Raw genomic sequence first — 24,061 nt, 5'->3', positions numbered from 1 at the left:
TTTCAACTACATTCCATGTATCGCCAACTGAGTTACAAAACCATATTCAGTATGCAGTCATTTCTAAATCAACTAATCAGACTGGATTTAAAATTCTTGAAAAGTAAACTATCCATAAGAACGTAAATGTGATTTTTCTCATTCATTTAGTTAAACAATCAGGTAGGTTATGACCTGATATTTCTGGTTCCCACATCAGTGCATGCAGCACACCTATTCCGGACATCTGTCCGAAGTTAATGTTAATAGCGAAGTCATCTGACTTAAAAAACAATTATCAATGTCATGAACATGCAAAATTACGAAGACCTTTTATCTAACAATTTGAATATTCATAAAGAAAATATCACTAGGTACGTATTATTTTGGAAACAGAAACAGAATGTAAACTCAATAGGATTCTATTAGCAACTTTCTAGTGATACAATCACTTTTTGATTTCCATATCCAAATAAAGTTACGTCATATTTAAAAATTACATGTTTCGTGTGGTTTTATATTCACCATAGCTAACATAAATAACCGCTTAATATATTCTAACTAACGACGCAAGTAAAACTTGAAAGTGCCATTGTGTAATTTGTATGCAGAGGATCAGGCGTCAGCGTCATAAAGAGACGACTGTTACTGCATTGAAAACGCTGCCTTAGAGGCGAGAAATTGTTTTATTGTACAAGTTTAAGAATCAATTGAGACAGGAGCTAGACTAGCCAATCTCTATCATTCAAGTAACTTACATATTTTCTACCAACCAACCTACTATCAAATAAAAGAAAGTTCTCTACCTTCACAATTCTCAGCGACATAAAAAGTGCGATTAATAAAACAAAACAAAGAGCCATCTAGTCCGTCGTTAGCGTATCTCAAAACAAAAGAGTACAGCTGCCGAAACGAGAAACAGAAAGTTCCTTTGCTTAAATAATTACTGCATTTATCCACAAACGGTGATAACGAACACTACGACAGTTACGTACTTTTACAAATGAACCTAGTTCCTTTTTCCGACGTGCAAACTACAGTGCTAAGTTTAAGCCGTCCTGTTACTAAAAGAAAAGTTTTGAAATAATCACCGTAAGTCGAGAGAGCGAGGGAACTTCTGCATTAACAGAACTGTTGCCAAAAATGTTGCAACGACATCTGATTCTTTAGTGTTTCTCTTTTAGTGACGTAAAGAATATTTCAAGTGATGACCACATTCATGTTTACTTAGTGCTTTTGTTAACAACTTTTTTGACGCAGAACAAATATTGTAAAGGATTATAAATAGACATTTCATCACTGAACAATACAAAGTAACACGATAAGGCTGCCCATTGTACATTCGCTTAAATGTCTCAACTTTTCTGATGTGTCGTCTGTAAACATGATGTATAATAAAGCATTTATCTGTCTATCAATCTTACGCGTTATTAAATAATAACTCAATTTAAAAGCATAAGCAATACGTCAAACCGGTACCACGGCATTAAAGAGAAGTTCGAGGCATTCGGAAGCACTTACGGCATATAAAGGTCACATACAGTTGCATAAGAGTCGGACAAGCACCACGTGTTAGTTTCCTGACCACGGAAAAACAGTCGGACGGCCGCATCGTGACAGCTACGAACGTGCCGCGCCTTTATAATAAGGTTGACCAGCGACATCGCAAACTGCCTAACTGACTGACTTTAATGAAGTTTGACTCTGCACTGCTATAGCGGTGAACAAAAGAGAGCTAGGTATACAGATGCAGTAACTCAGCTCACATTATAGTTTTGTAAAATTATGTGTTTTTTTATCGATTGTATTACTATCTTTATCATCATAACTACTTTTGGACTAAATATTTCTTAAAGGGTTTTACTGTTGTAAGTTTTACATTTAAAGAAATACCTACCTAGTTATCATCCAAAATACTTATGAATCTTGCCACTTTTACTCATTAAGTGGAAAGGAGTTTGCTTTACAACGTCTATTTTCAAAGCCATTAGTGTTTGATTATTGGAATCTCCTGATGTAACTCCTTTTAGTCTGAACTCTCATAATATTCGTTAATTTCAACCGACAGAGCGAAACAGGAAAATTGTTAATAACATTATGTTTTTACCTAACAGTTTTCAAATATCCTTGAAGTTAACTGCTAGGTGAGTACGTCGCCTATTGTTACGTGATAACGAAAACTATTCGATAACTATCTAAACAAAATGTATGAATATAGTAAGTATTTAATGTTTTTTGGTGGTGTCTTGTGTACCTGTGTCAAACAGGTAGTATGGTTAAAATCACATCCACAAAACAGGAGAAACTTCAATGGTAACGTTTAAAAATGTGGTAACATTGAGATTACCATTTAATCGTATGCATTTAACAGAAAATAGTGAAAGTGGTAATTACCTAAGTGTGGAGATCCTAAATGACACTCTTACATAAGTAGAGAAGCCAGAATAAGAAATTTGTAAAAATACAGAAGCTGTAAACTTTTCTCAAGGAACTGCCAACACTCCATTCAAATGCAAAAGGTTTTAGCATTATTTCTTACGACAACAGTAAAACGGCACATAAACTAATAAATTTTACCTCAGCACTCCGTATCCTCGACCATATTGCAATAAAAATGCAAAATAAGTTGGTTAAAATGTTGCAGTATCCAGTGAGAAATCAGAAAAAAGTCCGGTCTAATGAAACCATGAATATCTGCGGTGGCAAAGCTGTGTAGCTTCCCGAACTAGAGCGCAGTTCACACAACCGCACCATTATTATTGTACAATTTACAACCGTGAAGCGGTAAACAAAGGAAGGTGCGCTATATTTACGGAGGAAGTTTCAGAACGGATAGCACCCACAATACAAGAATTTTCAAGGTAAATACTCTTCGCAGTCTTACCGATTTTACGCTAAAGGGCACACAACGTTTGTTGATTGTTTATCGAGAATTCCGCGTTAATAGAAAATAGCTGTTTGTTCCGTACCATTTCACATACGCGACACATTCCCCCCGTTTCAAAGAACTTCTTTCAAGTTGCCAAGGAAACAAGTGACAGGAATGCCTCGACTGTCTTCGCTTTGTTCTCTACTTGGAGAATACAATATTTATAGATGATTTAAAATGTAACACGCTAAAGTAGATCAAGCTTGGACAGTAAAATAAAAATTTTACATCACACATTAAGGTTTTTTAAATCTTATAAATATGTAAGGAGTAAAGTTGCGGACTCGTCGCTCGCCATTCGCCTCGTGGTGCGACAGGCGCTGGCTACTGTTTTTCTCATACAATTTACAACCGTTAAACTGGCAAACAAAATGCCGGCAGCTTATTTACACGGCGCCGCCAAAAGGAAGTTCGTACGAACGGATGCTATGCTAGTAAAGGAAACAGACATAAATCACCGAATTTACGACAAGTTTGTGAAATCTTATTATTATTTAAAAAGAAAAACACGTCTTGCAAACAAGCTGGTCGCGCCTCGAAAGGTTCGCTCCCTAATAGGCAATTTAGAAAATTAAGCTTTGTTTACGAAACAAACACCCGGAACTTTTAACTCGGGGTAACGACGAAGCTATATTGGAATAACAAACGATAAGTAACAAATGTTGTCTTTGACTCATATTGTGCCAATAAGCAAATTACTTTAGCAGAACACAAAAACCGCGAGAGAGGCCGGAATCCGAAGAGATCCCGTGTTTATGTTGACCTAGCAACTTAGGAGTTGTGTAATCCGACAATTTGCCGTTCCTAACTCGCAAACACAACAAAACAAAGCGAACATATTCCCGGAGCTGAAAGGAAGTTCACTCGAAAAGGCAACTAGCTGCGGGGAAACCTTATATTGTAGAATTTATGATATGTTCCTACGCCGTGTTCCAGTTTCTGGGGTCATTCGCGCTGCTATCTCCGCGATATTTCGTTGAAACTAATAACAATACTGATGCGGCCGGATCACCACGTAATGGGACCTATGTGAGTGCAATTTCATATCTCTCACGTCCTCGAATAAGTTCCAATGGATATATAAACTGATTGGGATTATAGGCCAATAATTCTGAGTTGTTCGCTATTTGGCTCCGAGCAGCAATGAGGACGGGACGGAATGTCCCAGATAAGTGTTTATGAGCCAATTAGTGGCAAACGAAATGAGGCCTATCGGGCTCAGCGTAAACCTGATAATGGTTAAGATACGATCACGCGCCCGAAAGCGTACTAACTACGCACACACTATTAAAGAGACATTTCAAAAGCATTCAATCATCCAAGTTATTTATGAGTTTAACCTAGTTCCATTACACTCGTTTATGATTAATGGCTTTATAGTTTCGATATCGCGTCAAATTGACGTTAACATATACCATAAGCACAATCGGTAATAACATGCGCGTGTTGGTACTTAATTTATAATTAAAGCAAACTTGCATTGCAAATAAATATAATACCAGACCGGTCCTCCACTATCTACTTTCTATTTAATAAATGAAAGTGAAATCTATCTAATATACGGCGGGTATCAATATGTCGCACGTACTATCTCGAACACAAATACAATATGGATAGAGAGGTCAACCTGTAGGCGCAAACAAAATTAATCTTGGCTAACAACTGGCACGTTATTCAGAAAAAATAGGGATTTACCTTCACACACATCTTCCTCGCATCTTGTATGTTGTTGATCGTAATCTAATACTAAGTTGAAATTGTGCAAATGTCGCCTGACTAGATCGCGTGGCGTCCTCGAGCCGTGATTGCAAGTTGTTAACTAGGCAAGTTGTTAGATTACTCGTGATCCATTTACAGTGCTCTACTATACTTGGCGGATACAGTTACGACCCAGTTAAGTAATTGTAACTTAGACTACATCCATTTTGAATTCAGGGACTCAAGTCTACTTTCATATGGATGTGATGTAGGCATTTTGTTAAGCTCACTCTATGATTTTATCCTATGTCTGGGGTGGAAATAGACTACGTTCAACTTGCAATTTTTAATAAGGTCTCTTTCTTTTTTTAGAACACAGCCACCCAGTCGAGAGCCGTACTCAAGCTGTAGCTGACGGATACACGACGGAGTAGTGCCTACTTATACTTAGGTACCTTCTTTTAACAGCTGGTTAGTCTCAGACAATAACAAGTTGTCTTATAATCAGAGAGTAAACCGTGTTTATATAGTAAAATCATATTAAGCAAGTCTTACCAACAAGGATTATTTTTTACGCTACAATAAGAAAAAGTCTGACCAAGCGTAAGTAGGTTCCTGTGATTAATGTCTCTGTGCCCGTCAAACGTAATCTGGATCTGGCAACGTTACAAAGGTGTAATGAAGGTACCTTGCAATATGAAAGGATTAATGTGAAAGCATGCATTTTTTGCCTTTTGAAAAGAACGCGGAAAATGTTCAGTCACATTCCTGACTTTCCAGAGAGTCTCAAAGCTTGAGGAATTGTTCTACATTTAACAGGTTTTTGTTCTACAGAAAGGTTTTAATTTTATTATTGCTAGACAATGGCTGTTTGTAGTTTTGTTTCAGCAACGCAATGTCGCCGTCGTTGTTTACCACTGAATCATGCTTTTTATATTTACGTCTCACGCTTAGTGGAAGTCTTTATTCATTAGGACTGTATTCATAGCTACATTTAATGGTCAAGAACTGCTTATTGTTAGACGCTCTTTTTATTTAGTTGAAAAATTAAAAAATAAAACAACTTTCATTCATGCAATATTTTAGGTAATATTTTTAAAAAACAGCCGCCGAAGTCAGATGTTCATAAACCACCACACCACTTCAGAAGTCCTAAACGTAAGGCACATTTGAATAAAAGCCCACTGTCATTACAAACAAGCTGAATAAAGACTTAATTAATCTGAGTCCCGAGCGGTAAGCCGCGGCCCGCGAGCACACAGTTGTGTATTCATTAGCATTAAGGACGGTTTCATGGCAACTAGGGTTAGTTGAATCAAAGCAGACATTCAAATTAGATTATACTTAAACTTCATTGTAGGCGTAAAGGCCGAAGCTAACTTAAACCGCGAGGAAGTCTCAAGTCTCAACAGTCGGCTACATACACAATTATTATTTTACCAACGACAGGGAATACAAACTCTCCAATTTGAAGCAAATTGATATAAAAACACCACAATGTTGATGAAAACTTCCACGCAAATGCTAATCATCGGTTCGCGTGTCCGCTTTGTATATTTACTCTGTCCTCCAACTAAGAGTTAAAGATTAACGTTTTCTAAAACGAATTTACAATCCAATATTAGTTAACCTTCCGCAACACAAACGGACAAGAATATGTACTTGTGGAAGAGTACAGCTGTGAGTCAGCATTAAACAGCTATCCTTTGTAACAGAACTATATATTTACAAATAACTCCGCCTAACTTTTTTCTCTCTAGTTCAGACTCGAGTTTACGAGAGTGAACTCTTCCGTGATGGGGATGCTCCAGTTTCATTAATAGAACGGTTTAAATACAGTCTCAAACTCTTTAGTTAGTCATTTAGTTTTTATATAGGATTTTTATACAATAGGTCATTTAGGTGCATGATGAGGAAATATGGCTGTCAAAAATAGCCATTATGTTTTGTCTGAAGATTTTTTTATCGTGATCTCACAGGAAGGTCGCGTTTAGCATGCAACGGCCTCCGTGACAGGCGTCCAAATTGTGGTTTTAGCATAGTTTAACGTGGAGTAGTCAGTTCCGTGAGATAATTGCCAGTACATCGTCGGTAAACCGTAAATAGACCTATGTTCACCATCCGACTAGGTGATTGATGAACCACCGCCAGCTAGATAAATAAATCAGGTTTATTTTAAAACCAGAATAAATCGTATTCTTCATGGCCAACAACGGAAATATAAATCAATGTCATTTTCGGCTACATGGTTTTAATATTAAAAATTAAAACAGATCAACTAGTTTTAATGGTCAATAGCAAAGTAAATCAGGTAAATGACCCCTGTCCCCAGTGCTGTTAAGCAGTTTGTTATTTTTAACTTAGGTAGTTAGAACCGCCACAAAAATAGCGACCACACAAATATCTTTTATTGGGCAATTTGCAACAAAGTTATGTCATCAGAAAACTCCATAAATCGGTGGGAGAAACGTAAACGGCCAGCGATTACCGGCCGGTAGACATCTACCGAGACAATAAAACCAAAATATGACAGCTGACAATTTATCACCATTACGATGTAATACTTACTTCAGCAGAGAATTTATTATCCGTTGAAGAGCTAAGGAGATTTGCGGAAGCAGATATTACTCAATGTCAAGGCCCCATTCTGATTATAACAAGTTCTTTGTCCACCGACGTCAAAGATAGGATCTTTCAATTAAATGAATTTCAGCTTTTTGTTGTCCAATTTATAATAGCTTAACCAAAAGTTGAATCATAAGGCATTCAACAACAACAGGGAATGAAAATGCCGATTTCCAAAAGTCATAAGGAACTTTTATTGTCTAGAAAAAGAAATCTTTAGTCATGTTTTTGTACCATAGGTTTATTTTTATTTTTTGAGGAGGTAAAATCATCCAATGACTTCTCCTGCCTTGGGTGAGGCGAGAAGGAGTGTCAGACTTTTAGTGACTAAAAACCACCCCCTTCCTACTCCTGCTTTTCGAACCGGAGCACCAGTAATGCCGCTGGGTAGCCAGCAACTCCGGATTGTACTAGTTATAGTCTAAGAAAATATTCTGACTAACCTAACCTGATTTACAAATGAACACCGTTCCTGTTTGACCAGTTTCATTTGGTAGGTAGTTACTAGAAATTTAAAAGGCGGATATGGATACATTAACATGCTTATAAATAAAGTAGGTACTTAGGCAGTGAATGGTTAACCTTGCTTTGTCAACTCGGTTCTTACAATTAGAATATGATAATATTGTGTGGATTGTGTGACTAAATCATGATACGATTATTTTTATTTTCATAATAATCTGTTTAACCGTATACTTTTGACCTCGTAATTGAATCCGTATTGGTATCGTTCAGAAATCTGAAAGTCTATTACTGGAACTGGAAGTAACATTAAGCGGTTAAAAATTAAGTAACCTTCACGAAAGAAAACGTGAGATATCACTTTTTGTTATATGATCGATCATGTTTTGTCATTTCGAGTGCTTACGTGAATAAATGCCGAATTTCAGGTTACATTATTATTTTCACGCGGAAAAGTATTATTGATATTATCGATTTTCCAATTTTTCAGGTAGCAGTGGGACTTACGGATTTTTGTATGTAATAAATAATAGGTAATTATTTTATTTTAGCTTTAGTTTTTTTAACGATTTTAGCTTCATCATCATCATCATCAGTCGAGAGACGTCCACTGCTGAACAAAAGCCTGCCCCTTGGTCCTCCACGTAGAACGACAAGCCGCCACTTGCATGATTTTAGTTTGCTAAACTAAAATCGCTTGAGAAGAATCTGGCTATTTCTTAGCTCATATCCAAGTACTTAACTATTTTAATAAACCTGATCTATCTTCACCGGTTTGATGGATCGTTGTTACTAAGCACAATTTAAATACAGGGGGATTAAGATCCTCAACGTAAAATAACCTGGCTTATTTTGATTTAACCTCAGCGCTGATTACAACATGCTTACTCAATGCTTAGTAACAGAGGTAAATATGTTTTTTTGGATAGGATAAAACTTAAGATTACTAACGTACAGTCAGTCTACCTAGTTATTTGGTTCGTAGGTAAGGAAGTAGATTGATCTAGTAACTACAGTGACATAAGATATTATTAACTTTTGAGCAGGACGTTTATTTTGTTAGCTGTTTTCAAGCTTGAAGCATCTATAGAATGAGGGCTTCAGAATTTACATTGCTATCAGGAATCTGGAACTCTTCTTTTGAAAACATATTCAACTATTGAATGAACACATACAATTTTACAAAATACCACATTCAAATTATTTATAGACATATTGAGTAACAGGATATAGTTATTTAGTAGAATTATTAAAATAAACCGGTTGACTGTGGTCTTGCTTTGTGGTTTAGCGACCTTGTGTATTAAGATCATACACGTGACGTGTAATTTATTCTTCTGTAAAAACGATTTAACGATCATTCTAAACATTAATGTATTTTTCTTCTGTCATAAGCTATAAAGCTATAACATACAATTCAAATTTACACTTTGATTGCAAATGTATAATTCTTTTAATATCGAATTCATTTAATATCCAACTTTATATAAAGTGAAAGTGCCATCAACGCAAGATTTTGCAGTGGTTTCTCAAATAAAATACCTACCTACTACACTTAAAACGTCACGATTACATGGGTAGGACTGTGAAAAACGCTATTCATATCGAGATTGGACATTCGACAGCGTCAGGATGACGCCGGCCCGGTCCGTTTATCGACAAAGTTGAGCTATACATGTGCACCCGCCCAGAAAGTTCGAGCTTCTTTTACGTAATGCGGACCCACATAACGCATTTTCGCGTCGATTCATTACGCCCCAGCCGACCGTAAAACTGACCTCCTCCAAATTGTGACTGTCTTCGAACTCTTCAACGAGTGGGAAGCCGTTTCAACTCGAAGTTGTTTTGAGTGTCGGAATGATATTATCATGAACTTGTCTAAGGATTTCTGCTGATGTCTACAAACCTATCCAACATTTTCCATTCCCACCAGTTCAACTTTTGGAAGCACTTCTGCAGTACTAAATGTACCGACATACGTCAGAAAGTTAGCTTTTGTTGAGGTATGAAAGGGAAAAAATAATTAGCTGATCATTTGTTAAGAATACGAGAGAGTAATGAAAAACTAACATGTCGAGTCAGACAGAATACGGAGGAAAGAGGCACAAGATAAGGCGCCTTTGTATCCTTAATTAACAAGAAACTGGGTACATTTCTCAAACAATACATTAGTAGAGTTCTACGTTTATTCGTCCCTAGACTATTTCGATGCTGGTAATGCCCCGCAAGGCAGAAATCATCAGTCATTGCGCAACACAGACTTCTTTTGATCGTCTTGTGGCAAAAAAACGACCCCGACAAATTTAATGTTTGGGCAATGAGTACGACGTCATGTCCAGTGACCGTTCATCGTACCACTCGCTGATAACTCCAAAGATAAACTTGTTACGACAACATCGTTACGCGTATGTGAGACAGCAGTCTCAACGAAGTTTAAAAATTTAAAAATACAATCACAAAACGAAAATTGCACATAATCTTTTAGACCAAAGTATTTTAAAATTTTTAGATCATCCCTTGTGCTTATGCGTGTATTTCTAGCCGCAAAATAATTCAACAAAACACTGTAATTATACAGCATTACAGCAATCACGCGACTAAAGGTCAGGTCAGTTGTCAGTCTAGTCGTGCCGATCAGTTTTAAAATGCCAAAACCTCGCCGCGTTCAGTGAAGGCAAAATGTGAGCTCTATTCCACGCAGGTACATTACTTTAAATCTTTTCCTGGTTGTTGAAAAATTACGAACAGTTTTAGACTTCTGTTCAAGCACAGATTTCCGGGAATAAAAGATGACGCTTAATTTCAAAGAATGCACTGCGACAGTGAAGATAGGACTTTCCTAAAAACTTATATATTTACGGGAAATTGTACTCACGTCCTCTAATCCCCAAATATTAATATATGTTGCCATTTTTCGCCTTAAATGTCGAGTCGAATGTATACCCTAACATAAACTAGATTCAATCTATTCGACATTTAACGAAAGGTTTTAAGAATGTCATGGATCTTCGAATCGTGTTCAGCACGTGTATTTACGCCCACCAGAACAACAAGGCAATCGGAAATGGTATTAACTATGGAACATGCGCGCCAACCCTACTTATCGTGCGTAGAGGCCATTGCTACGAATGCTCTTTCAAGTTAACTATAAAATATGAAGTTTATCAAAATGTCATTCAAATCAAATCTTGTTCTGAACAGTAACAAAATTTGATTTGAATGACTTTTTTCTACAGTATAGTTACTTTAAATAACAATTATGAATATATCAAAGTGAGTGATTAATTTAGTAAAACCATCTATACCACAGGTGCTCACTATCCTTGTCAAGCTTGTCTACAGAAAAGCAATGTCTGAAGAGTAATCATCTAATACTTTTCAAAGTTACTAGTCAGTTATGAGAATCACAATCAAAACCAAACCACAAACTTGATTTTAGTACACTCACTGAAGAATGTTAGACAAAGTGTCCATTTATTGAAAACTAGAGTTAAGTCTTATCTCTTAGCAGTAAAGGTCAAAATCGGGCATCACTGAGACCAGCTGGGATGGTGCATTGTAGTTATGTTTTGTTTTTGCACACATGCCTATGTTTTGATTAGCATGTGAAGTGTTGAATAGTTGCAGATAGTATGATAGTATTCAACACATTGTTTCATTGATGTTGAAGTTCACAGCATCAATTGGGAACTAACTCATTTTTTTTTCACTGGCCTACAATGTAATAGATCTGATAAGATACAGTCAAATCTCTTGTTTGAATGATTTCTTCATTTATTAACCATTTTGTATTCAATCTTATTAGAGTAGATGAAGGTTAGGTATTATTAATATTGATAGTAAACAAGATTTCACTATCAAATCCAATTAGAATGAGACTCCCACCTTGAATGAGTAAACAATAACAGATGAAAAAACAAAACATAAACAACAAAACATCTGCATTATTACTGTTATCATAAACAATTCTGTACTCACATTGATACTTTTTAACAGAGTTTACTAGTATAAAACTAAAAATATTATTTATGAACGGACAAGTGCAATGGCATTGGATTAAATGACCATAAAATTTCAAGAATTAGTGAAGGAAGTTAGGTTTGGAATAATAAAGTAATACTTAATATTCTTAGAGAGCCAGGGTCAAGTAAAACAATGATAATTAGAAGTACTGTATGGCCTCTGACACTAGTTATCTATAAATGGCGTTGCTGCTTAATTCAGAAAAATAGTGTTAAATTATTTATGAATGCATAGTTACTGTTTATATGGTTGGCATAGATTTTTCAAGTAGCTGTACCATGATATAGAAAACAATTACCCACAATACCTAAATTTTTATATCATGTAGAAATGTGTACCTACTGTTTGCTAAGAATTAAATTACAATATTATTATTGCAGATATGCAATAATAATGATGAATGATAATTCACATGGTTTTCAAATTATGTCATTCACTCATAAGTTATGGGAAATTTACACATATCCACCTGTTGTCAGTGATACTTATGAATAAAAGAAAAGAAACCCTATTATGTATGATGTTGTAAGACCGGTATTCTGTTACTCTGGCGTTACTTCCTTGATATCAAGAGCAAACAACTTTCGCTGCGTATGAGCGTACGGCGGCTGCGCGCGCGCTGACCGCTTGCACCAGCTGGCGCACGCGCCTCCTCCAGTTCCACACCTGTGTAACGGCTTCCCGAGTGTACCAGCACCACACCAATTACACCTACAGCTACATTACGCAAGCCTAGCACTACCAGAACCCGGCCAATCATTCAACCAGCTCACGGTTCAACACCACTGTCCACGTAACACCTGAAACATTTCTCTGTTTACGAGTACTTTGTGCATGAATAAAAGAGGAAATACTCACCGATATGTTTATCGCTCCAAATCCCAAACAATATAAAAACTGTCACTCACACGTTAGAACACAAAACACAGACTATTCACCTCTTGACATCTGACATTGTTCATTAAACGTAAGAAATATCACTTTTATATTTTCACCAGTAAGACGTAGGGATAAAGCGTTATCATAAAAACAATAAGATATAACAAAAGTTGTGCAAAACGATCGCAAAATAACGATAGAAAAACGTAAACAGCTACCTACTTTGACAGAATCATTCAGTGAACTGACACTTGTTTTGTAGTTGCCAACTGCAAACCACTTTCGCCTTCACTTCAACCTCCATTAATATGAAGTTACCAACATTCAGATATTAAAAAAGAGCAAAAAACTTTTTTCTTTGTAATTCGCGATGAAAAAAGTTTCCAAGTCGTGTGATAGATAACCTTTATGATTTTGTCACACAACTTACCGTTATACAAATGGCTACTAAACTTATGAGGATTACGATGTTTGCGGCTTGCCAATGCTGAATTGTTCTATCTATATAATTAAGACGAAAATGTTAGAAGTATAGTCAAAGTAAAAAAAATTGGCTGGGCTTAGTAGCTAGCTAGCCCAACATAAAACAATTCTATCTTGAAATTCCAATAAGATACAAGATATTTCCAATAAGATGAGATTTTTCTTATTCATCATATGTTTTTATTCTAACTGTGCCTTAAACCTCTGTATTTACAATAGCAACACTCACAAAACAGCTGTCAATTTCGTCGTCATCAGCAATCTGTCATATCGGTTGACTGTTATCTCTATTTTTGTGCTAAAAATATATAATTGAGGAGTGAGAAAAACTTTCCTTTGTGTTTATTGTACATGACAAACTCTAAAGTGGCGTGAATAAGTTTTCAACAATGTCGAAATTCGAGGATAATCCGTTTAGTGATCCAACCATAGACAACCCGTTCGCAGTATGTAGCCCTATGCTGATACGAAAAATAATTTGTTTTCCTATTATTGTTGTTACATTGGGGATTGTTTGCAGGACCCTGCGGTGCAGCAAGTGGCCAGAAGTACTAATAATGCTACACGAGGTCTCGACGACTACAATCCCTTCGATGGCCAACAAAATGCAAATCAAGCTACGGTACATGTTCATTAGTCATTAGTGGGATTTTTGTAGGTGTCGATACGTGCAACGGTATCTTATATAGATATCGGTGTATAATAACCTGCGCAGCTTAATTATTTTCATCATGGGATGTAGAAAATGGCCTCTTTGCTTAATGGGCTCTGTGTGTTACAAAAATCTTTGTTCAGAGATTCATTCTAATTATGTTTTGTGGTATATGACATGATGATATTGATTTTGTGGGAGTATGCCATTAAAGTAGGGCTTGGTGTTTGTATAGCCACAGGCACCGCAGCAGCCTTCGCAGCCGGCCATCATGCAGGCAGTGTCACCTCCGGTGAGCGGACAGTACACACGGCCAGCTCAGCCCCAGCCCCAGGCACAGTCCCAACCACCACAAAACTTCACTACAGCTGACTTTCAGGTACTTAGTTGCAAATTACTTATTCTACATAACTTGTAGAAATGTATAAGGATAACATAAAGACATGTCGTTATTGCACAATAATAAATATGTCCTCATGTAATTGAATATCCAATGGCAGATAACAACAAAGCCATTAGTATAGGAAAGACAAAGTAATTATTACATTAAAATAATCATTTTAAGTACAATAATATCCTATTAATTACATCATATTACTTTTTGTAACACTATATCCCTTGGCATTCATTTGATGATTATCTCTTCCTACTTATACTTTACTCACTAGCAAATTTACATATCTTTTAGATGTGGAAAATTTTTATGAAGTTTAGAATATTAAAAATTACATAATTGATTTAAATAATAAAAACAGTCATTAGTAGAAGCAGTTTGACGGAATCAGGAAAATGTGGGTACCTAATTATCTGATTAATTGAAATAATAATAAATCTATTAATAGAAACAGTTTGACAGAATCAAATACTCAGGAAAATGTGGGTATTAATAATACATTTTTAGTTATACAGTCTTAGCGTATTTTTCAATTACATATTTGCAAAATTAATGTTGGTTACAATTGAATATAGGAACTTTCATAAAATTGTTTAAACAACAAAAGAATATTGTGACTCAGTAATTACTTGAAAAGAACACTTTATCTAATTGAAGGGAATTCCAATTCTTATGATAAATAAATATATTTAAAAAATATTGCCATTATCTTTATTACTTTGATAAGGATTCCTTTTATTAACAACCTTTCTACAAAGATATAAAACCTGAACCTTAATGCTTAAGTACTAAAGGTAAACAGGATACAGAGATATCAAATTGATATCATAAGTGATAATTCTAGTATAAAGTAAATACATTACCAGATTACAGTACCATATATTTAAAATTGAAATCTATTATTTATATGATAAGATAAAATGTTGTATGACTAACTTAAACAATGAATTATGTAGAAATCACCTGCACATGTAAACAATGTTTTTGCATGTTACTAATATGCACTTTGCTTTTTTCAAAACGCACAAAAGGAGTTGAAGGTAAACACTTGTTAACATAATTATGAATCATTTTTGTAATATTATCCATATTTGCATTATTATTATGACATACTAAAGCTGTTTTTGTTTTCTTTATAAAATGAGAGTGTGCAAAAATGTAGTGGCATAGTTTAAACAACTTAATTAGTCACTATAATGACTGTATCTATAAAATTAGAAGAGCTAACTAACATAGTAATTTCACGAATTAGAGTAGTGTAAATTATGTAGCCATTTTTCACACATTGTAGTTACCTACTCACTTTTTAACAAGTTAATAGCACAAAAGTAATCAGTTTATCTCGTTTAAAAATAGATGTTGTTGTGCACATATTTAAATTGCTCAATTAACTGGCCAGCAGCGACAAACTCGCAGTAAGCGCTATGAAACACCCACACGATCTTGTGATTTGAAATTGCACTTGTGGGCGGAACTTTCCGCTTTAGATTAAACGTAAACTCAGATCAGTTTTAACAGTGAGTTGTACGGGCGATTTAAAGTAATGAGTGATCTACAGAGAAGACAAGAGGAGTTAGAGAGAAAAGCTGAGGAGTTAGCGCGGAGGGAGGCGGAGTTGCGCGCTGGTTCGGCCGGGCGACGGAACAACTGGCCCCCACTGCCCGCCTTCTGCCCCATACAGCCATGTTTCTATCAAGACATCAATGTGGATATACCGCTGGAATTCCAGAGGATCGTACGTCACCTCTATCACCTATGGATGTGTGAGTATTTAGAATAATTAATTTATTTATTATATTAAGGCATATCAACAATAGAAACACAAACATGAAAGTAGGTACAAAATTGACAGAGATACAGACTAGTGTTTATATCAATTAAAGATAGTTACAGCATAGCATTCATAGTATAATTTGTGTACCAGTTAGTACAGTAACATACTCACTAAATGAGAATACAATGAGTTTAACAAGCAACATAGTAGGACTTTCTAAGTAATATGTAATGTAACAATAATCATTGTGTTATGCTGTCATTTTAATTTATTAATGCTAAAATGTATGTTCACTTAAATTTTAGCACATTGACTGCAGCAGTGAAGACCAATACTCAGCTCACATGTTACTAGTGCTTTAATTAACTTAATTTTTTTTTCATTCCAGTCCACGCCCTGGTTCTAACACTGAACATAATAGGCGCCATGTCACTGATGTTCGCTGGTAACGGTTTCACGACGTTCGGCCTATCGATCCTGTACTTCATCCTGCTGACGCCCTTCAGCTTCGTCTGCTGGTACCGGCCCATCTACAAGGCGTTTAGAAGCGACTCTTCATTCAACTTTATGGTCTTCTTCTTCATATTCCTGTTCCAAATCATCGTCACTGTTGTGCAGTCTATTGGCTTCAGCGGTGGAGGTTCTTGGTAAGTTTTAAGTTTATTTACTTTATTTAGGCTTTTTTTAGGGGGGATAGGTCATCCAATAACTTCTCCCGCCTCTTGGTGCGAGAGGGAGTATCAGACTCTTACTGACTAAAAACCACCGCATTCCTAGTTCTGCTTTTCGAGCCGGAGCCTCGGTATATCCGCTAGATCAACTGTAATATCACAAACAGAGGAATAGACTACTATTTACGTCAATAGCAGATATGCACATTGTGACTTCAATTTAAAAAATAAAGGTTATCCAGTCAGGTGGCTTGTTTTGAAAACATTTATTTACTGCACAAATAATTAGACTGAGATCGATGTGAACATTAAATGTAAATGTACGTACGTATCATATCGCACGTACGTACTGCATCTGATGCTACGGAATTGACAAGACGTCGTATTTCTACTTTTACCCTTAGGTTGGTTTATTTATAAACATTTCGCATTAATATTGGTCTTAGCATAGGTAGATATCAAACATGTTACTCTGAACATATTACCTACGATGATTTCAAAAGTACCTATTACGGTTTAATTTGAATAAATGATTTGGATTGGATTTTTTGATGTATCTGCAATTCTGTTGTACCCGAACTATTATGATATTTATTTTATTTATTTTTTTATAAATTTGTATTAATAAACTAGTATGATCTTTATATTATATTATGTTTTAATAATTTTGCACTGATAAACTATTTAATTTTTACAGCGGACTGATCACCAGTATCGGCGCTTTCAAAACGAACGTTGCAGTCGGCATTATCACTTTGATGGTCACCATTGGATTTATCATGTGTGTCGTCGTTGATGTCATGTTAATGGCTAAGGTATGATACAAGACTTTAAAGCATTTTTTAATCTCTCACCCACTAAGTCCACTGCCTCCTCTATAAAGGAGACGCTTAAGTTGACCTAAACTCAATGCTTAGTAGGCAAATATCACTGCTGCAGTATCTTAAGACATCCATTAGAAGATTAGTGACCAATGTATTCTACTCTACCGTCACTACATAGCCTTATACGTTTTTGAACCTACATCCCTTTAATTAAGTCTCAAATTGTAATAGCACATTTTGCATAAATTAAAACTGTGTAGTTCTTGCTGTATGCTATTCATTTTACGCTTCACGGTTGAGTGACAAAGGTTGCTTTACGCATTGTGGATCTGCTTGGACTGTGGTCGGCTTAATTATGCTCCAGTTATTTCTTATCCCGCTATATTAACAACACCACGCACTGTAATATTCTAAGGGGTAGGCAGAGATGCACAAACACTAAAGAGGTGACAAATGACATAAATTTTTCACCAGTATCAGTCCAGTTTCATAGAATACTGTCACACATATGCAAAATGCATATAAAATCGACATAATACGGAGTTCATACGAAGGTTAAACCGTTAATTAGTAGATGACAGAGAACAATACAATTCATTGCAATGTTAATATGCATTTAACAGTTAATATCGTAAACGTTCAACGTGACTAAATACCTCGTAAGGTCATTATTGACTCCGAGAATACTAGAACAAGGTCGCTTGCAGTGTTAATTGTTTTTATTATGCAAAATTCTCTAAAGTAGACTATAATAATATATCTCTCGAAGATTTCAACGGCAAAAACATGATAAAGAAAAACATTGACAAAAAGATTGGTTGTCGTTTATTAGCATCAATAAAACATTATCGTTAAATTAAATTATGCTTGTGCAACAAGAAGTTACACAAGATAACGAGTTTACTAAACCAGTGAATACTCTGGTGGAATTTGAACAAAAATGCCAAACATTTAAGCAATTCTGGAGGTATACTCTAATTCAACAAAAAACGAAGTTTCGACCGTAACTTCGCAGATTTCTTACTACAATTCCATTTATTGCGAACTTTCGTGAACAAAACAGAAAATAAAACGTTATTTTAAGTAATTTTATTAGTACATAAATCAATAAAACCTACGGCCGAAGATAAAACGAAACTTCGCATTCGAGAACCGGAGTAGACCTACTGTTATGGAATTTATATGTTACTAGCTACTTCCGCGCGGTTTCACCCGCTCTGCTTGGTTCCCATTGGTCATAGCGTGATGTTTTATAGCCTATAGCCTTCCTCGATAAATGCACTATTTAACACAAAAAGAATTATTCAAATCGGTCCAGTAGTTTTGGAGATTAGTGCGTTCAAACAAACAATCAAACAAACAAACTCTTCAGCTTTATAATATTAGGATAGATTATTCATATCGGACCAGCAGTTCCGGAGATTAGCGCGTTCAAACAAACAAACAAACTCTTCAGCTTTATAATATTAGTATAGATGAAAAAATGTATCTTCTTTAAACAGGTTCACCGCATCTACCGATCAACGGGCGCGTCACTGGCCAAGGCGCAGGCGGAGTTCACGACGGAGATATTACGCAACCAACACGTCCAGACGGCCGCCTCGAGCGCCGCGGCCGCCGCCGTCAACGCGCAGATCGCTAACGCTAACCGGTATTAGTCAACGGCCAACGTATAGCATGTGAGTGAACTGTCTTTTGAGTATTGCTATGCTTTACTTGGGCACGAAGCACGCTAGCTGCCGTACTGAGAGATATTTAATGATTACTTAAACTATTCTTTAGTAACGATTTTGTTCCAAAAAACAAAAGACTGGGTTATGTTACCATTAAATGACTCTGAGTATGACGGAGACATTTAATGATTACTTAAACTATTCCTTAGTAACGATTTTGTTCCGAAAAGTATAGGTAAGGACTTTGTTAAGTATCCATTAAATGACTCTCATTACGGTAGTATATTATATCTGTTAAGGTGATTAACTAAACGTAAAAAATATGTACATCTGAAAAGTAACTTTAATTAACTAACACATTAGATTTAAAATTGCTTTTCGAATCGCATCGATATATTTTTAATCACATCTTTCGTATTCTTACACTTAGTTACCTAATTACTAATTACCTAAACAGATGGATTATATGGGCTTGGGTAAATTTGACCGCGAACGACAGTGCAAAGGGAATCCTGTACTACCTACGCACATAGAGGGCAAAAATACCACACTGATTCACAGTTAATTTCTTCGCGGTTAAAATAATTACCCTGACTCGTGTGCTTCGCATCAATTTGCGTGAATGAACTGTTTTCCTTCTTCTTTTCTTTTAGCTCAAATTTTCATAGTAGTACTAGTAATGATCAATGTTGTATGAATGGCTATACCCTTTGCGCTATAACGAGGTGCGGCTGACAGATGCCAGTATGACGTTGACGTCTCTCTTTAGGGATGGACATTAGAAAAATCTTTTTTTATCGCTATCGATACTCGCAGCATACATTTAATTCTCTTTAATTTTTTTATTAAATGTGTGTGTTATTTAGTTGTGCAGTGTAACTACGTGTATATACTTGTCAAAATAAATATTTTATGACCGAGCCCTGAGGTGTTTCAGGGTTTCAGTTTTACAGAACCGTGAAGAATATAAGTATATATTAGTTTGTATATGTTACTAAAGCAACCACGATCTTTCAGATTAAGTACCACCACGCATTATCAAAGGCGCCGGAAATGTCTAGTACATATTTGTGCTCAGATTAAGTCACTGTGGTTCGGGCAGAGAGCGCCGCGTCTACAGTAGATTTACCCACATAATTAAAGGTTTTTTAAGAGAAATAATTGAACGACGTTTTTTATTCTAAAAAAACATCGACTGCCTATCCATCGTAGCAGTACATCCCATCACTAAACACGACTATGGCTTTACGTTATACGCATAACTCTTTACTTTATTTTTCATTTCATTAGATTTTATTTAAAGACTAGAACATTCCGGTTGGTTTTAATTTAATTAACTACACTTCCGAATGATTTAACATAATACGAATGTGATACAGTTAAAATACTAAGGCATAATTTTTAAATCGCAGCAACTTTCAAGAGTGATACGAAACCTTACTGAATCTGTCAGCCGCACCTTGTTACGGCGCATAGGGTATAGTAGTTTCTTTTATACATATTTTCAACAGTGGAAGTCTCTCGGCTTATGATGATGGTGATGTACTACACAGAAACAAACATCTATTGATATGACTATAAATATTAAATTCCGAATGCCCATAATATCGCATGAATAATTAATCGATTTTTTAAATACAGCCTTTGGATATTCGATTTACAGTGTTCTATCGATTCATAATGAATTATTTGGCATTCGATGTAGTGTAGTACGTACGTTTTAGGGTACAGCTAATTACAGGACATGGCGATAGATATCGGCCAAGCATACCAAGCGTACTTTTTATTCGCTGAAACTAGTCGAACGTATCAAACTAACCTCGGATCATAAAAACATTGAAAATTTAATACCTTACTTACTGTATTTGTTGGTATATAAATAATCGTAATAAAATTGTCTTTTTCCAAAAGTCGATGTGCAATATTTATCACCTTGATGTGCATGGTATTATTTATTTAAAATTATACGCATGCAGTTAACGCACGTATTTATTTAATTTAATGTGAAACAACTAAATTAGTTAATACGCAAACTGTATCAATAGATGGCAATATACGTTAGTGTAATTGTGTATAAAAAAAAACATTACAACCGACTGACATTAAAAAATAATATCCGGGGCGATAGGCGCATGAATCGTGTCTTTCGATACAGCCAGAGACCTGCCACCCTGTCTGGTAAATCTAAACCTTGTATAACTGCGATGGATAGAGATTAGCAAACCCCTCGTAGGTATGTAGAGGAGGCCTAGAGTCCAACAATAGCCTGTCACGGACTGTTGATGACATAGCTTATAGGTGTACGTGACAACTGACATATTCACAAAAAAGTTTACAAAGAAATTGATATTTCTACATTGAGTTAAACCTATTGGTCTATCTCATTGTCTTTCTATGTACGGTACTTCAAAAGAAATTAAACAATGTAACAATTAGGTGCGACTTAAACGATAAGGTGTAATTTTCAGAATTCATAACGGGAATTTCTCACGTTTAACAATAGAGAAATATAACAATCAATAGGTAGAAAAAGGAAACAATAGATAGATAAGGAATTTTAGCACTAATTATTAGGAACTTGGGTCATCAGTTATCAGTAAATTTCTTACTACTAACCATTGTCAATTGTCATGTCAGCCACTGCTTATCAGTGTGGCATTCATCCATCTCTAGGTATTTGTGAATACTGGTTTCAAATAACTACTATTGAATTTAAATATTTTGTTACCTGCTTGTACAGGTATAGGTTAGCTAGAGTTCCAAATGAACCACATTGAAAATTCCTCCTCCTCCGCCTTTGAATATAATTCATCATAGACCGGTATCAAAACTTTAATAAAATACATAGTTGTAAAATCAGTTTTGATTAACACGCGTTTATTAGGCCGACCAGTTTTTATGTTAACGTTTCCGTTACGGGTGCCTGCTTAATTCAATTTGAGGCTTTATTCAGTTGTTTTCCATCTAAGCACACGTGACTAGGTGCTGTTACATACGTTAAATATCAATAAGTAATAATGTACAATGGAGATCATAATTAGCCAAATCATTTTACCCCATTTCCAATTCATTAATAAGAGATCGTTATCATTAACTAAATAGTAATGAATTATTAACGAATTGGCTAAGCATGTTTTGATACTAGATAGTTTTTTTAAACATTTTTGTTGCATGTAAATTGTGACTAGGTATCTAAACCGTATTGACAGGCAGTGTTTACTTACATAATAATATGATTTTGTTCACAGGAGTATGGAATAAATGTGTCGCTGGAGTCTGCATATCGAGATAGTACGCGATAACTTCATCAATCAAGATACCTATAGTATTCTTCTGATATTAAAATAAACATGCATTTTCTCGGACACAGACATTATTATCGCGAATTATTAATGTTCATCGCGTTTTTAATCATAAACTTGTACTCTACCTCAAGTACGATCAAATTAAACGATAGCTTGGGGTATAGAAAGCGTTCTTACTTGTCAATCACTACTCGCATTATCAATTACTTAATAAAATATGTGATTGGTGTAAACTCTGTTCGTTTGGAGTTTAATGTAACGCTGTACAAAGCGTTCCCTAATGCCGTAGTAGCCCCGTGTGTTAAGAAGCTGTTGTATCGGCCAAAATGTCATATGGCTGTGTAATTGTTATTTAAAAACAATTAATTGAACTAATTTATGCAGTTTGGCGTTTCAATTATTAATTAAATGTATAGTGCAACACATAATAGAGTTTTAGTAGCTTTGTATCAATTGTTGTGTTACAAATACAATGAATGTTCGCTGTTGTCATCATCGTTTTTCATCGTAATAAATGTAATAAAATCAAAATTAAGACTTTTTTTTCATCTCTATTTTCTGTCGCACTGTACTTATTGAACAGCATTTGAGTATTTTACTACGCTAATGGTTACGATATTTATGGAATTATGATATAATATTACGCCACTAATTAGTTATTTTGCTAGCTGTAATGGTTATTTTTAATCGACATGAGCTTACGAACGCTTTAAGATCTACGTACCTACTAAAGATGTGGAATCTACACATGAATAGTGTTTACCAGGGTTTCATTATTGCTGAATACGTCATTACTCATAAAGCGGTTCATATTTTTGTACACAGATATTGCTTAGTACATTTTTTCGTAAATTGTCAACTCTTACGTACTAACTTGCATGTATCTTAATGTCTACATAGTCATATTGGTACATACTACAAAGCTCAATATCGAGCGATTATTAAATTATCGTTTGTTTGCAAATATTATCTGTTGTTTACTTTTTTATAGTTGTAAATTAATATGTTTTGTTAACATTCCAAAAATATGATATGTAAATAATAAATAAATATCCTTTGAATATTTAAATTTGAAGTTTAATGAATGTTTAATAATCTCCATGTAACATCGCTAATAAATGTATGTATTTGGACCATTTACTTAATCGTTAGTGTTTCCAATGTGTGACTCCCTCTTGCCCTGCGTTGAGACTATCTATTAGATGCACAAGACTTCGATTTTAGTATTTATCGTTGTATAAATATATAGTGTAAGTTGGTAAACATTTAAGCATATTATTAACTAGTCAATGGACTAAACAGCTTCGGTAACTAAAACAAATACAATACATATGCCGCTTGCGAAATGTATCTTAGTAAAACATGTGACCGCCCATTATTGGGGCGCGACGGTACGTACGTAGGTATGTTATGTATAATCTGGGCCTAGCATAATGTAAATTATTTACCAGACCGTCCTTACCCCAGATAAATGGTAAGCGAAGGCGTGTAGATTTATCTAAATGTTTAAACTGTTTTGTAACGATTAAGTCATGTTATAAACTTATGATTAATAATAAATATAGTTTCAGAAAATCCTTATTTTATTTCATAGTATACTAAGGCCATGCACAGAGAAAGTTGGAAGCCCATTCTGGTAAATAGCAAGGAGATTGAAGGAGGAGGATTATTAGGTTACTTATTATCCACT

General features: G+C 35.3%; 2 protein-coding genes across 4 annotated transcripts in view; one reads left to right on the top strand and one right to left on the bottom strand.

Annotated features, from left to right (window-relative positions):
• LOC118273947 (furin-like protease 2) overlaps positions 1 to 12,859 on the bottom strand; it is a 168,598-nt gene extending 155,739 nt beyond the window's left edge. For both annotated transcript variants that reach the window (XM_050707784.1, XM_035591224.2), the window contains exon 1: positions 12,575 to 12,859. The gene's annotated coding sequence lies outside the window, so the exon portion shown is untranslated. The remainder of the gene's footprint in view (positions 1 to 12,574) is intronic.
• A 442-nt stretch (positions 12,860 to 13,301) lies between these two features.
• On the top strand, positions 13,302 to 23,946 carry LOC118273983 (secretory carrier-associated membrane protein 1). Of its 2 annotated transcripts, none has more exons than XM_035591286.2 (8): positions 13,302 to 13,524; positions 13,599 to 13,700; positions 13,966 to 14,109; positions 15,683 to 15,887; positions 16,287 to 16,545; positions 17,267 to 17,384; positions 18,896 to 19,044; positions 22,315 to 23,946. In XM_035591286.2, exons 1-8 carry the CDS (start codon positions 13,468 to 13,470, stop codon positions 22,325 to 22,327), a joined length of 1,047 nt encoding a protein of 348 aa, XP_035447179.1. In that variant the 5' UTR covers positions 13,302 to 13,467; the 3' UTR covers positions 22,328 to 23,946. The 2 variants fall into 2 exon arrangements, with proteins under 2 accessions (XP_035447179.1, XP_035447180.1); XM_035591287.2 differs by having other exon boundaries at positions 13,303 to 13,524; positions 18,896 to 19,072.
• The last annotated feature ends 115 nt before the right edge of the window (positions 23,947 to 24,061 follow it).

The sequence above is a fragment of the Spodoptera frugiperda genome, chromosome 3 (genome assembly GCF_023101765.2).
Source record: "Spodoptera frugiperda isolate SF20-4 chromosome 3, AGI-APGP_CSIRO_Sfru_2.0, whole genome shotgun sequence".
Taxonomy (NCBI): domain Eukaryota; kingdom Metazoa; phylum Arthropoda; class Insecta; order Lepidoptera; family Noctuidae; genus Spodoptera; species Spodoptera frugiperda.
Note: the sequence above shows the minus strand (reverse complement) of the source record. Positions and strands in the feature narration are given on the sequence as shown.